Source organism: Mirounga leonina, unplaced genomic scaffold, assembly GCF_011800145.1.
Source record: "Mirounga leonina isolate KUSES-001 unplaced genomic scaffold, KU_Mleo_1.0 Mir_92, whole genome shotgun sequence".
Lineage (NCBI taxonomy): Eukaryota > Metazoa > Chordata > Mammalia > Carnivora > Phocidae > Mirounga > Mirounga leonina.
Genome location: NW_023270852.1, coordinates 218,723 through 234,017, shown reverse-complemented (window position 1 = coordinate 234,017; position 15,295 = coordinate 218,723). Strand labels below are relative to the sequence as shown.

The 15,295-nt window shown below is 45.6% G+C and overlaps 1 protein-coding gene across 2 annotated transcripts in view; it reads right to left on the bottom strand.

Annotated features, from left to right (window-relative positions):
- SERGEF (secretion regulating guanine nucleotide exchange factor) overlaps nt 1-15,295 on the bottom strand; it is a 225,272-nt gene that overhangs the window by 86,748 nt on the left and 123,229 nt on the right. For both annotated transcript variants that reach the window (XM_034995445.1, XM_034995447.1), the window contains exon 10: nt 1,188-1,224. In XM_034995445.1, coding sequence (XP_034851336.1) covers nt 1,188-1,224 — 37 coding nt within the window. The remainder of the gene's footprint in view (nt 1-1,187; nt 1,225-15,295) is intronic.

Below are 15,295 nucleotides of genomic sequence, written 5' to 3'. Positions count from 1 at the left end.
AGCTTACTCCCCACCCCCTCTGCTGGCTGGCAGCCCACCTCCTCAGCTGTCCTTGGTTCTGCCTCGTTGCACAGCACGTTCGGGCCTACTGCTGTCACTGCAGGCGGCTGGGCCAGTCTAAGCTTGATTCAGAAAACAGTGCTCGAGTCTCTGCCGAGTACCAGGCACTGCTCTGGGTGCTGCAAATAGGCAGGAAACCAAAGGAAAACGTAGGGGTCTTGCCCTTCAGAACCTGAGTCAGAAGCTGGGAGACAAGTAGCCTGGAACAGAAATCACCAACAGAAGGCAGGCAGTGATGGGTTTGTAGTAGGATCCTAAAATATCAGAGCAGGAGGGAACCTTGATTTTCTGTTTTCACCCCTCCATTTTTCAGATGGGGAGCCAAAGCCCAGAGGAGGGCAATTAGAACAAATACCAGATAATAACAAGGAACATTTCTAAAACCCTTACTAGGAGCTAAGCACTGCTCTATGTGCTTTATATATATTAACTCCTAGAAGGTAGTTGCTACCGCCCTCCCATGGAAGGGTTAAGTACCTTGTCCAAGTTCACACAACTAGTAAGTGGAAGCCTGTATTGAACTCAGGCAGTCGGGCCCTCCCGACACTCGTGTCTCTTTAATGCACTGTGATATGGAGACTAGTCTACCTGGAGAAGTAATGAGGAAGCTTCTTGAAGGAATTACTCATAGGCCTAATCATAAAAACAGTGACCTGTGGTTATCTAAAACCAATTAAGAGGAAACCTCAACCAATCAGAAGGTTGGCTTCATCTGGGAGTTCCTGAGTGTCACGGAATACAAGGCAGTGGGGGGGCAGTGAGCAGAGCCCCATATTTCCAAAGAAAGAGGAAAGAACTTGGAATAAGGGATTTATTCAGAGAAACAAGAGCAGCCCAGTCCTCTTCCCCTTTTATGTCTGGCTTTCTACACATGATGTCCCTGGTCTGTAAAATCTTTAATATCCTCAAATGCCACTGCCTGGGGCAGGGAGGCCAGCTTAGGTACCTTAAAAAGACACTCAATGATGTGGATAGAAATTTTTAGAAAAGGGGCTTCCAATAAAGCCTTGGGCAATCAAAGACTTCCATTTCCTAGAATCTCCCCCAACATGTACACACACACACACACACACACAGAGGCACAGAGTTTCAGAACACACATAGTTCTCAGTATACTAATTACTTACCAATCACTGCCAGATTATGCTCTGAGCCACAGGAGACCTATAAAAAGAAAAAAAAAATAAGGTATATTACAGAAAGAAAATTCCTTGTCCAAGGAAAAGCGCTTGACTTTTTCTCATCTGCTCACTGTCCCTTTCACCCTCCAGCCTCATAAAGAACATGACATGTACTCTCATACCTCTGGGCCTTTGCACGTGTGGGTCCTCTGTTTGGGATGCCCTCTCCTCAAACTGCCTAGAAAACTTCCACTCATCCTTTAAAGGCTCAACGTGTCCACTGAGACTCCTTTGCTTCCAGGCAGACTCAAATACTCCCTTCATTATGCAACTTATCTGTACCCTTTTGTTATGCAACTTATCTGTACCCCATTGTAGCAATTCTCTTGTTGCCTTTTACACTTGCTCCTGTCTCTTCACTAGACTGCATGTGTCTTGAGAACAGGCCTGAGTCTCATTCACCTCTGGACTGTACAAGGTCTGGGACTCAGTTAACATCTGCTAAGTGAGAGAATGAATGAAAAAACCAAGTACATAAAAGAAAAAATACCTACTACATTAGAGACAAAGAATCATGGGGGTTCTGAATCTAGTGTTTTCACCCAGCAAGCAGCACTTCCTGCCTTTCAGTCTACTCATCCCAGCTGCAGCCAGGAGGAAGTAAGTGGGAATATAAAAGCATAAGTGCTTCCCCAGGTACTAATTAAAAGAAACTCTGGACTCTGGAGAAGCATCCTGTGACCTTTATCAGGATGCTCACTTTAGCTCCTGGCAAGAGGAAGGCTTCAGGTCCCCGTGGAACATCAGTGCTGCAAGGGCCCTGGAGATCATCTAGTCCAATCTTTCTACGTTGTGAGGAGACAACAGAGGCTTGGTAAGAGGAAAGAACCTGCCTCAGGTGCTGGAGCAAGCGTCCGTCAAAACAAGGACTAGAGCATCCCCGATTCTCCAGAGGCTCACGCTAGTTCCCTTCTTGAGGCTGTAGCTTCTCACTCCTTCCCAGTGAAAACCACTTGGAAGTGATATTCAAAGGTCGCTAGCACAGGCCCCTGACAGTCAAGGTAACGGGCTCAAAGGCATTTGAGTATCGGAGGCCTAAGACACTGGTAGGTGAGAAGGGTCAGCAACGCTTCTGAGACTTTTGTCTTTGTAAAAGCTGCGTGCTCCTGATCTCAGCTTCTGGAGGAAACAGAGATGCCCGCACTTAGGTGAACTCCCTGACAGTGTCTGGCAAAGAAGCACCTACATATTTTGCCCCAGTCAGTATTTCCAGGTGTCTAGTCTCTGCATTCCCTTGAGGCAGGCTCAGTGCCTGATTTATCTGAGGGGTTCCACCATCCCCTGCCCAGGACCATACACACAGCACAGTTCACTGTGTGCCTCCTGGTGACACTGAGGCTGTGTCCCGAGGTTCTGTTACAGGAAACTGCTTAGGTTGAGGAACTGGAAAATACTTAGATGTCTAGCAACAGGGGAATGCTTATGTAAATTACAGTGGAGCCATCTGATGGACTATTATGTAGCCTTGAAAAATAATGCTTACAATAAAGAAAAATGCTCATGATATCCTATGAACTGAAAAATCACAGGAAAACTGTGTATGTAATATGGTCTCGACTCTGTAATAAAACACGAACAAAAGACTGGAAGAAGATACATCAAAAGTTCATAGTGACAGCCTCAGGGCTAGGAATGAGGTATGCATTATAAGCATGGTTTTTCCTTTTGCTTTTTCTATGCCCTCTAAATTTTATATAGTAATCTTATGATCAGAAAAAAATCTATTAAAAATAAATATAATGTACCTACTACAAAGGAAAAATAATAAATAAATATGGCTATAAAATAAATATGCCACAAAATCTGATATGTTCTGAAGTTGTGGGGAAAAAGATTTGAAGGAACTATAACTAATAACAACGGTAGTTGCATCGTGATGGTGGGATTATAAGATACTTTTTCTTCTCGTCTCTGTTTTTCAAACAGTCTTGGCAGCAGTAGTGGTGGGAGAAGCAATAACAGCAGGATTTAAAGTCACCATATATTGAGGATGTATAAAACCCAAGCAGCATGCCAAGGCACTCTGTAAACATAATCTCACCTTAATCATCCCAACAATCTTTTCAGGGAGGTCTGACTGTGCTTATTTTAGAGATAAGAAAACTGAGGCCCATACTGCATTAAGTAACTTTCTTGGCTAGCTAGTGGCAGCAGCAGAACTAACACCCAGGTCTGCCTGATCTCCAAGCTGATGTTCTGTACTGCTAGATGTTACCTTTGTTTTTTAAAGATAAAGTTCTTTCATTTTACAAACTGCAGACAGAGAAAGGGCCCACCTCTGACTGCCAGGGGTCCCCCTGGGGCTGCGGACTACAGAGCTGACCAACCTGGAGGACCAGGGGCTTGCAGAAACAAGCCACTGACAAATGCCAGTATCAGGCAGTAGGCACTGCCCTGAATTAATGAGCGAGGCCCTGATGAATGGAGTTTGTCAAGGCAGCACAGAGCTGGAAGCTCAAAGCTCCCCGCTGCTTCTTGCTCTCTGCGCAGTGGCATACAGGTCAGGAGACTGAACACCACAGGCCACAAAATCCCAGGGCTACGCTCCTTCAGCAAGATCGTATCAATGGCCATTTGCTTCATATTGCTCCTGTCAGCATCTACCTGCTACCCAGCTGCAGGCAGCTTTCTAGAAGACTCTGTTAACAATGGCAGCATGCCCAGGAGAAAGAGGTTCAGAGCCAGGAAGCCAGGTGAGTCCTAGGTCCTCTGCTTTCTGGCTCTGAGACCTTTGGCAAGATATTTAACTGCTTGGGCCTCAGTGTTCTCAGGTGTAACAAGTAGATAATAGCGTCACCCCGTCTGCCTCAGAATTGCCAGAGGACAAACGAGACTATCCATCCCCTTGCAGCCATTTGTCTCACTTTCCTTACATATAAATCTGAATGTCATGCCCCTATTCAAAGCCCTTCACCGGCTCCCCGTGGTAGCTTCCAAGGCCCACATGAGTAGGTCCCTGCTTAGCTCTCTGGCCTCACTTCTTCTCTCTGCTACTCATGAACCCTCAACCCAAATAACACACTCCCTTTTTTTTCTATTCACACTACATTACATTTTCTCTAACAACATAAGGCAATTTCAGGCTTTTACGAACGCTATCTTCCTTGACTTGAATTCCCTCTCTCCCACTGTCTACCCAGTTAAATCCTTCAAGATTGCCCAAACATCACCTCCTGGAAAAGACTTCCCTGACTCTGGAAGCAGACCCATCTGCTCCGCCCTACCGACTCCCACAGCACTACGCATCGTGGCCTTATCCCACAGGAGACGTCTCTTTACGAAGCGGGCCTGTGTGAAGCACTTCTGTCCCTCAGGCGTCCAGCAGAGTGCCTCCCCAGGAATGTCTCTATCACACAGCCCAAGCAGACAGGGCATGGAGTTGGGGGGGGTAGGGGTACAAAGATGAGGGGGCCCAGAGGAGTGAGATGATCCCAAAACAAGTGTAAGAAGCAGTGTGGCCACTATAGCCCAATGGGAGCCAGGTGCTGAGATGCACAGCGAGGGCAGGAAGGCACCGGGTGCGACAAGAACAGTGTTGAGGTGATGGGAGCCTGAAAAGCGATAGTAGGATTGTTTCAGGGACTCCCACCTATGGCAAAGCTCAGCAGACCAGCAAAGGAGGTCAGTCCTGGGAGATGGGAGCCCCACTACAGAGGAAGTAGGGTCCAGCTGGCTGACTGGGGCCTTCAGGAGAAGGGGGCACACCTCCCCATAGGTGAGGGGACCAAAAGTGGCTGTGGAAACCTGTCCTGACTCGGTGCTGCTCAAACACTACAGGGGTCCGCTCTGTTCAGGCCCCTCAGCCAAAGGATGCAGAGCCGCAGGAAACAACTTCCAAACCCCCAGCTGCCACGGGGCCAAGATCTCCCTACGAGCCTCCTGCCAGGCTAGACTCCATCAGTTCTTGTGAAGAGCGTCGCAACTCCCCCGGGGGCTGGATCCCACTAAGGACAGCTGGACAGGGATGAACTGACTGGTGGTAGATGCCCAGGGAATATGTGCTCGCTTCGGCAGCACAGAGACTAAAATCAGAACGATACGAGAATAGATGCCCAGAGAATATATGCTGAATGCATTAATGGCTTAAATGAATGAATAACTAAGTGAACAAGCAAAAACTGGGTGAATGTGAACACACCTGCCAAATGCGACATGTGAGTACTCTAGCTCTGGGCACCACTGTTGTACCACTTCTAAAAACAGGTGATGTCCCTTACTGACTGCTTTGCCCGTATTATTTACTTATGCCAACGTGAGCAGATAGGTTCTTTTGTTACAACTGTTTTTACAAACGGGGCGATTGGGGTTCAGAGAGTACAGTAACATGCCCAGTCTCTTACAGCTAGTGGAGGTGCAGGATTCTATGATCTTTCAGATTCAACTTTTCTGTCCTCCCAATCGTTGGCAAACAGGGTGGAAATAAACCACCCACCCAGTTCCAGTTCCTTATATCCGGAAACCATGTGCCTATTAGCAAGGGATCTTAAGCTGGGGCAGCCCTAGACTTACAAGGCCCAGACATCTTCCTGGGGCTTGGAGGACCCACCTGCAGACCAGTCAAGAAGCTGCTCCAGAGCTTTTTCTTTGGGGGAAATGGCTGTAAAGTGGCAACAAAGCTTCGCCCCTGCCCTCCCTAGCAGGTAACTCCGACAGACTGTTCAACTCTGAATGTGGGGGGCGGGGGGGGGGCAAGCAGGGAAGGTGTGTGTGACCGGAACTCAGGGGAAGTGGCACTGAGATCTCCAGGAGAGGATGCGGGGCGCCTGGGCCAGTCCCGCGCCACCGGCCAGGAACCACCCTCCTCTTCCTAGGAGCAGCCCCCGGCAGCCCTGGGACCAGCCGGAGCCCAGCCACAGCGGCCTGCGGGGCCTTCTGATTGGTTCCCGCCCTGTGCCAATGGGCCCGTGTGCCCGGCGGATGCCATGGCAACCAGGCGCCTGGCGGAGGCGGGCCATTCCCGGGACTTGGAGGAGGGATTCGAAGCCTGGGCTCTGCGCCGCGGGAGTCTTTGGCAGGCACCACCGCCCAGAGGAGAAGCGGGTTGGGAGCAGCTCCAGAAAGGCGGGAGTTAACAGGGAAGGGAATGGGTGCCTCAGTGCAGCCCTTGCTAGAACTCCACCCAAACCCAGTTGCCGTGTGTGTAGAACTCTGAGGAGACAACTGGGATTTCCAAACCTGTTAGAAAAGCAGGCTGGGAGGGCTGGGCATGTTTTACAGGCAAACTGCTGTCCTGTCAGCCAACGGAGTTTTACCCTGAGGCTCAGAAATAGCCCCACATGGAGGTCATCGAGGCAGGAGAGAAGCCGCACAGTTGCTTGCTTTTGGAAGTACCTAGCCTTGTTGCAAAGATACTTCTAACTCCTTTGTGAGGCTTCAACTTTTAGCTGAAGTCTAGATGTCAAAGGAGGCCAAAAAATAAGAGGCTCCATCTGTCCTCCAACTCCAAGTCCCATTGATTGGGTTCCCAAAAACCCATTTTCCCTGTAAAGCCAATTCCTTTCTTTCAAAGTACATTTTATACGTAAGAGGCTTAAAGTAGGTTCTACTACTTCCTCAGAGAGATTGGGATGGGGAGGGAGGGAGCTAAAATTTGGTAAATGCCTGGATGCCAGGCATGTGGCATCATAGAATTTCACTCTACCTGCACAGCCTCACATCCTCACAGCTACTCTGGGAAGTGGGAATCTGCGTCCCTACTCAACAGGTCAGCAAACTCAGAAGAGCTAAATCACTTGTCCCAAGTCACAAGGGGCTAAACACCCAAGTCAGCCTTGAGCCAAAGCCTCTGAGCTTCACCACCATACATACTGTCCCTCCTCTTCTGACACTGGTACCAGATCACCCCCATCACTGAGGCTCAAACTCTCAAGTGGCAGCTCTATCTCCTACTCTGTCTCCATCCTGTTAGTTCTGCCTTCTCAAAGACTCTCAAATCTATGTCTTGATCTCCAGCTGCTCCATCTTCAGTCCTTTACACTCCAGCCTGGACTCTTTTTTTTTTTTAATATTTATTTTATTTATTTTGGAGAGAGAGAGCATGGGAGCAGGGGCAGAAGAGGGAGAGAATTCTCAAGCAGACTCGCCACTGAGCATGGAGCCCCAATGTGGGGCTCGGTCCCAGGACCCTGAGATCATAACCTGAGTCAAAACCGAGTCGGACGCTCAACCGACTGAGACACCCAGGCGCCCCCCACCCTGGACTCTTTTAAGAGCCACCTAAATGACGTCAAGCTTTCTTCTGTCATGTCATAATCTGATTTTTTTTTTTTTGGAAGTTGTCGTAGTCTCAAAGACTCCTAACAACTTCCTACCAAACCTGATCTCTCTCTCTCCTTTGCTACATAGAAACCTACTAGCCCATCAACACAAGTAGCTTCTCTGTCCCTGGGAAATCTAATTCCCCACTTTTGTACCTTTATTTGCACCATTCTCCCTTCTCCATATCATTATGAACCCGACCAAGCCTACCTGACTCAGTTCCAAACCCACTGCCTTGAGGAAGCCTCCCAGATCTTCTCTCAAACCCTAGTACTTGCCTTGGCTAAAGTTTCCTTTTGTCAGCTGTCCTTTGTCAACTATTAATATTTGGGCACTGGGGTAGGGCATGTCTCCCCAGTCAGTGCGGGGTAGCAGTTATAGAACCAGAAGACCTGGATGTGAGTCCTGGCCCTGCCACTTTCTGGTCCTGTAGCCTTGGGCAAATCTCTTTGCCTCTCTGGACTTCAGTTCCCTCATCTTTAAAACAGAATAGTAACAACCAAATAGATCTCATACATACTAAAACCCATTCATGCCCCCCCGCCATCTACAGAATAAAATTTACTTTGAGCTTGACACTGTTCTGCAGATATGTGTCCACAATATATAAAAATATATGATTTGGGAACATATAAAAGGAACTGGCATGGGTTCATTTCCCTTTTCAACAGAATTCCTCCATTGGCAAAAAAAGGAGAGGGCTTAAGAAATGTCTGCTGAATTCAAGTATAATATACACAATTAAACTAGCAGACACTCAGAAATGCTCGCTTTCCCCACTTAAAGGGAATTCCTTTCTCCTAAGTTGCCATGTTGATACCAGGAACTCCTGTTTCCTGTGGCCAACCTAACTGGTGTGGATGGACTATGGATGGACACCCGTCTCAGAAGAGGTTAACGTATAGATTGGCTATAGCCTGTGAAGTGGCCTAATGGGAAAATTCTGCCTGCAAGGGGTGATAGGGAGTGAGTCCTCTAGTCGGTAGCTGGAGCAGTGGCTGGAAGAAACAGACACGAGGTTAATAGAAGGAGCAGTTACAGGTAGAAGAGCCAGACAGCAGGAGCAGTCAAAGTAGAGAAGAGGAGCTAAGTCACTAGAATGTGAGATTTCTTGATTCTACTGCTGAGGGCATAAGAAGGTCTAGGTTTTTGAGGTGGCTTCTGTTCTATATGACCTTCTAGTTCTTTACCTATTTTCCGTACTTATACCCATTCTTACAATTCTAAAGTAACCTACAACTATCTCTGATCCTTACTAAAAGCACCTAATGCAACAATGCATCTAGACTTCAGAAAAGGCACACCATTAAGTTACTTATACCCTTGAGAACAACACGGAACCATGTGAGCCAAACAACCAACCTCAAATACAGGTAATTAACAGAATCAGGCCAGTTAAACATCTTATAGCATCTTTCTCAAAAACAACTGAACTCTTGCCCAGTAATAGCCAAGACTGGCTGAAATTTAAAAAGACTGTCAATACCAAGTGCTGGTGAGGATGTGGAATAACTGGAAAACGCTTACATTGCTGGCAGGAATATAAATTCAACAACTGCTCTGAAAAACTATTTGGCATTATCTACCAAAGCTAAACATAGTTTGGTATAGATAGATATATAGATGCCAGGAGACCCAGGTACCCAAAATGAATGATTACTTCGTTCCATCCAAAGACATGTATAAAAATGTTCATAGCAGTTTTATTCATAATAAAATAAAAACATAAAATTAACCAAATATTCATCATCAGTAGAATGGATAAAATGTGGTATTCAGAATACTTTATAACAATGGGGAAAAAAACTGCTATTCACAACATGGATAAATCTTCAAGAATCTTGGTGAACAAAAAAAAATCAGACACAGAAAGATAAACAGTGTGTGACTACTTTATGTGAAGCTCAAAAATAGGCAAAACTTATTTCAAATAAATAATATAACTGTTCTGAAGAGGGAAAAAGTAACCAATCCTAGTAACTTTTTAAAAAAGATTTATTTTTTTAAAGATTTTATTTAGTTGAGAGAGAAAGAGAGAGATCAGGAGCAGCAGGGAAGGGTAGAGGGAGAAGCAGACTCCCCGCTGAGCAAGGAGCTTACATGGGACTCGCTCCCAGGACCCTGGGATCATGACCTGAGCTGAAGGCAGACGCTTAACTGACTGAGCCACCCAGGCGCCACTATTTATTTTATTTTAGAGAGAGAAAGAGAGCATGTGCATGTGTGCATGTGAGTGAGCAGGAGGGAGGGGCAAAGGGAGAGGGAGAGAATCCCAAGCAGACTCCCCACTGAGCACGGAGTCCCATGGGGCGTAAGGGGCCTCAATCCCAGAACCCTGAGATCATGACCTCAGCTGAAATCAAGAGGCAGATGCTTAACCAACTGAGCCACCCAGGCGCACCCCCTGGTAATTTTTTTTTTTAAGATTTTATTTATTTATTTGACAGAGATAGAGCACAAGTAGGCAGAGAGGCAGGCAGAGGGAGAGGGAGAAGCAGACTCCCTGCTGAGCAGGGAGCCCGATGCGGGACTCGATCCCAGAACCCTAGGATCGTGACCTGAGCTGAAGGCAGCTGCTTAACCAACTGAGCCACCCAGGCGCCCCCCTCCCAGTAACTTTTAAACAAGTTCTTTGACTTTCTTCCATCTAAAAACAAAACAAACAAAACAAAACTGTAAAAAAAAAAAAATCTTTACTTAGTGGATTCATTTTTTTTTTCCATAGTAGTATACATGTATCAACTCTGAAAGTATTTTGTATGTATTGTAGGACTGTGCAACTGAGGAAATATGTTAATGACTCTGGGAGCCAGAGTTTTCACTATAGACGAAGGAAACACAAATATGGAATAAGGGATGGCAAAGAGGAACACTGTGGACATTGGATTTGAATGAGAGGTATCAGTGTGAACTCACAGTTTCACACACACACACATACACACACACACACACAGGTTGAGTTCAACCAATATGACATTTCCTAGAAGCAATGACACCCCAGCAGTGATAAGTTCACTTGGTGACCAATTTTGGCTTTTAAATACTATTTGACTAAGAGGAATCAGAGCTCCTTGGAGAAATGGCTGATTCTAGGATTGGGACAGGGAAAGAATAATTGGAGCCCGGAACATCTATTTGTGCCAGGAAGTAAGGAACTGATCAAAAGATGACATGGAAATATCAAAAGGATACCAGGTTTTCCTGAAGGGTTTTCCACTGGCTAAATCAGGGAGAATTTGAATATCAGAATGAATAATGACAGTAGTAGATTATGACTCACTGAATAAAATAAAAATTTATAAGTACTTCTTGAATAATAAATAAATAGGGGAACAGGAAAAACTCTTCCTTAGAGTACGATGTCAAAAGTAATAAATGTAAAAGGAATAATTTGGAAAGAAAATAATTTTGCAATAATAATAGTTAATTCAAGCAAGAATCATGAATGCATGTTGAAATTACTGGGCAAAAGTCTAAAGAGGAACAGAATACTTACATAGTTTCAGAGTATCTCTTCACAGATTTTTTTTTTTTTAAGATTTTATTTATTTATTCATGAGAGACAGAGAGGCAGAGGGAGAAGCAGGCTCCCTGCTGAGCAGGGAGCCCGACGTGGGACTCGATCCCAGGACCCCGGGATCATGACCTGAGCCGAAGGCAGATGCTTAACCATCTGAGCCACCCAGGCGCCCTAGATCTTTTTTTTTTTTTTAAGATTTTATTTATTTATTTGACAGAGAGAGACAGAGTGAGAGAGGGAACACAAGCAGGGGGAGTGGGAGAGGGAGAAGCAGGCTTCCAGCTGAGCAGGGAGCCCAATGCAGGGCTCGATCCCAGGACCCTGGGATCATGACCTGAGCCGAAGGCAGATGCTTAACGACTGAGCCACCCAGGTGCCCTCATTTCTTAATTACAAAGGAGAAATGGTAACTCTGTAGCAGAGAAAGGAAGCAGACACCACCTTACCCAAGCGATCTAAGTCAGCATCACTAAGAATGGGATAAACTGACATCAGGTGCCTCTTCATGCAATGCATTAAAGACACAACATCACTGGGCACCTGGGTGGCTCAGACGGTCAGGCATCTGCCTTCGGCTCAGGTCATGATCCCAGGGTCCTGGGATCAAGTCCCATATCGGGCTCCCTGCTCCTTGGGAGCCTGCTTCTCTCTCTCTCTCTCTCTCTGTCTCTCATGAATAAATAAATAAAATCTTAAAAAAAAAAAAAAGACACAACATCACCTATTTAGCATTCCTGCCCAAAGTGCCTATGTGAAATGCAATCATGAGGGAAAATCAGATAAAACCAAATTGAGGGCCATTATACAAAACAACTGTCCTGTACTCTTAAAAAATATCAATGTCATAAAAGATAAAGACAAGCTATTCCAGATTAAAAAGACATGACAACTAAATGCAGTATATGATCCTGGGTTGGGTCCCAGATCAAAGTGAAAAATTGCCATCAAAGATATCATTGAGACAATTGGAGAAACATGATTAGATAACACTATTCTATCAACATTAAATCTTCAGAAAAGAGACAGGGGACACAAATGCATACATGGGATAAACTGTCACTCGAACCAATGTTCCTTCAGCAAGAAACCCACAGGCACACAGAAAGAGAACCAAACCTCATCCTCAGCCTCCGTCACACTGAGGGAGTCCGAGAAATGGTCTGGGTCCTAGCTCTGGCCTTAGCTCTGGCCTGGAATGCTGCAGCAAGCTTCCCTGGTGCTCCTCTCCTCTCCAGTCTCTCCCTGTTCTTCCTAAAGTACACAAGGACTATTTTGCCCCACATTGCCCAAGCCCAAATTCCTTTGTCTCGTACTGAAGATCCTCCATGGTCTGGACCTAGTGTGGTCCTCCAGCCTCTGTCTCCAGTAGAATCATCCACAAATACTTGTATGTTCCACTCCTCTTCAGACCCCCAGCACAGTATCCTACCACCCCACTCCTCATCATGCTGGGCTCATGTTGCCCCCTTGGGGCAGGGAACCTTCACCATTCATCCTTGGGAAGGAGGGAGAGAGGAGAAAAGGAGAATGAAAGGGACTGCTAACATTTATTAACTACTAAATCCCATTCTAGGCACTTTATATGAATTAACTCATTATGCCTTCATTAGATAGATCAACTGAGGAACAGAGTGGTTAAACATTTTGACTAAAAACATATCGCTAGGAAGTGGCCAGGCCACATCAGAAGTAATTGCTCCCTCCTCTGGACTCTGCTACAGAAATAGCGCTTATTTCTCCTATTGTTAAGTGGTTCACATGTTTGTCTCTTCCCAGACTACATAGATTATAACTTTCTTAAGCATGAGGACTGTCGCATTAATCTCTTTGCTCAGTGGCTCACACCGTACCCTGCACATAGTAGGTCCTAATCACACATTTGTTGAAGTCACTCATCCATGTACCTCCCTCCCACAGCTCTTGGCTCTGAGTCCAGCACAGAGTAAGTACTCAGGAAATGCTAGATGAATGACACTGGATTTATCCTTGAACTTCCTCAGCTCCTTAACAGAGTCTCTGTAAGTAACAGTTGAATTCAGAAACTAGATTCTTCTTCAGATGTTCAGAATTTGAGTCAGTGGATAAACAGAACTGCCTCCCAGGACAAGACAGGAAGATCCCACAAGGCCTGCGGAAAAGCCCTGGGTGATCCCCCAGGGTGGGAACCATAAGAAAGTGAGCCCCCTAGTGTGTGAAGGGAGATAGCACAGTCCCTCCTATCTTGATTCTATCTCCAATAATAGTAACAGTAAAAAACACCCGGACCCTGAGCCATTTGTACACAAGGCCCAAGAATGCTCCCCTTTGCTCAGCTACGCAGCAGAGCCTGCTGGGCCATAGCCAGGCATGGGCCAGGAGCACCTGAACGTACATGGCCCCGACCAAGAGGCCAGGTGAGGCACCTCACAGAATGGATCACTTTTGCTTTTTTTGATGAGAATAAAACAAAAAAATCTAGAGGCCCATATTCTAAAGCGTTATTCTTTCTGGGATGACAAAGTCAAGAATGCAGATGAAATGTGACAGAGACCAAAGCTCATCATAACAAGGGTGCGCACTACAACAACGAGCACAGCACTACCAAGGACGACTGCATCTGCTGCAACTGGGGCCACGGGACCCAGCCGGCCGGACTTCCTTCCCAAGTGCCGCCCCACAAGGCAGCAGTCTGATGAGTGCTGCTGGCCTGTCCCCAGAGGCAGCCTGCTAGAACCCCACCGCCTTCACTCCAGTTCCCAGCTGAGTGACCATCTTGATCACGATGTGACTCTGCAACTTTTCTGTTCAAGACAGAGTTGAGGGTTATCAGGTTCTGTGCTGGGCTACACACACAAAATAATTTTTAAATAAAGTTTGTTCATATTTTTTTCAGATTACAAAAGTAATTCACAGTATTGGCAAAAAACATATAATGAGGAAAACTTTAAAACACCTATAATCCCACCACCTACTATTAACACATGGTGTGTTTCCTTCTGATCTTTTCCTTACCAATATTGGTGTATTAGTAAAATATATGTAATTTCAGAAACACAGTTGGGGTCATGCTATATATTCAGTTTTATATCATGATTTTTGCACTTAATGCTGTTTCCTATGTCATTACTTTTATTGAAATTGTGATTTTAAGGCTTTAGAGCATCATAGAAATGTACCCTAAACCCTAATTTCATTATTTCCCTACTGTCGGATACTCAGATTGCTTTCAATATTTTGCCATTATAAATTGTGTTGTGATGAACATTCTGGAACAAAAATCTTTGCCTACATCTCTGATTATTTCACTGGCATAAATTTTCTAAAGTAGAATTATTGGATAAAGGACTGTAAACCTCTTTAAGGCACTTACACGATTCAGGCAGTACATTTTATTAGGGTCACTGACAAAATAGATCACAACCAGCAGGAAAAGAACAAAATGAGGAAAGGGTAACAATATGGAAGTAATAATATTGGCTAACATATATTGGATGTTTTTGTGACAGGGAAGGTGCTTAAGAGCTTTGCATGCATTAGCTCGTGTAATCTGTGAATTAATCCTATAAAGTATGCGTAGATAAGGAAACCAAGGTTCAGAGACGTTAACTGGTCCAACATCACAGTCAGTAGGTGGCAGGAATTGCAATCCAATTTCAATCCAATTATGCGTGCGATTCCAAGAGAGTACACTTAACTGTTCTGCTGCAACGTGTCATGTAAAAAGTAACGGGGGGAAATGAGTGTTTTCAATCTGGAAAAGAGAAAACTTGGATGGTACAAGGGCCACAGCACAGGGAGAAGGGGAATCAGATTGCAGAATGAGATGGCAGGATGAGGACCAATGGATAGAAATGTTTAAAATGTCAAAATACACCTTAATATCAGAAAGGCCGTTCTAAAAACGGAAGTCTACCAAAAATGGAAGGGCTGTCTCCAGGTGGGCCACACTTAGTCATACAGACCCTTCAGAAACAGTTTTCGCCAACCGATGGCAGAAGAATCCAGCAAGATTTGAAGCACATCAAGAATCAGAGGCTCTGTAGCTGGTTTTGAAGACAGAGGGGCTGTGTGCAAGGGCCGGGGAGCATCACCGAACTGCTGAGAGCAACCTCCGGCCAACAACCAGCAAGGAAACAGACCCTAAGTCCTATAACCAATGAGCTGAGGCCATTGGAAACAGACCCTAAGTCCTATAACCAATGAGCTGAGGCCATTGGAAACAGACCCTAAGTCCTATAACCAATGAGCTGAGGCCATTGGAAACAGACCCTAAGTCCTATAACCAATGAGCTAAGGC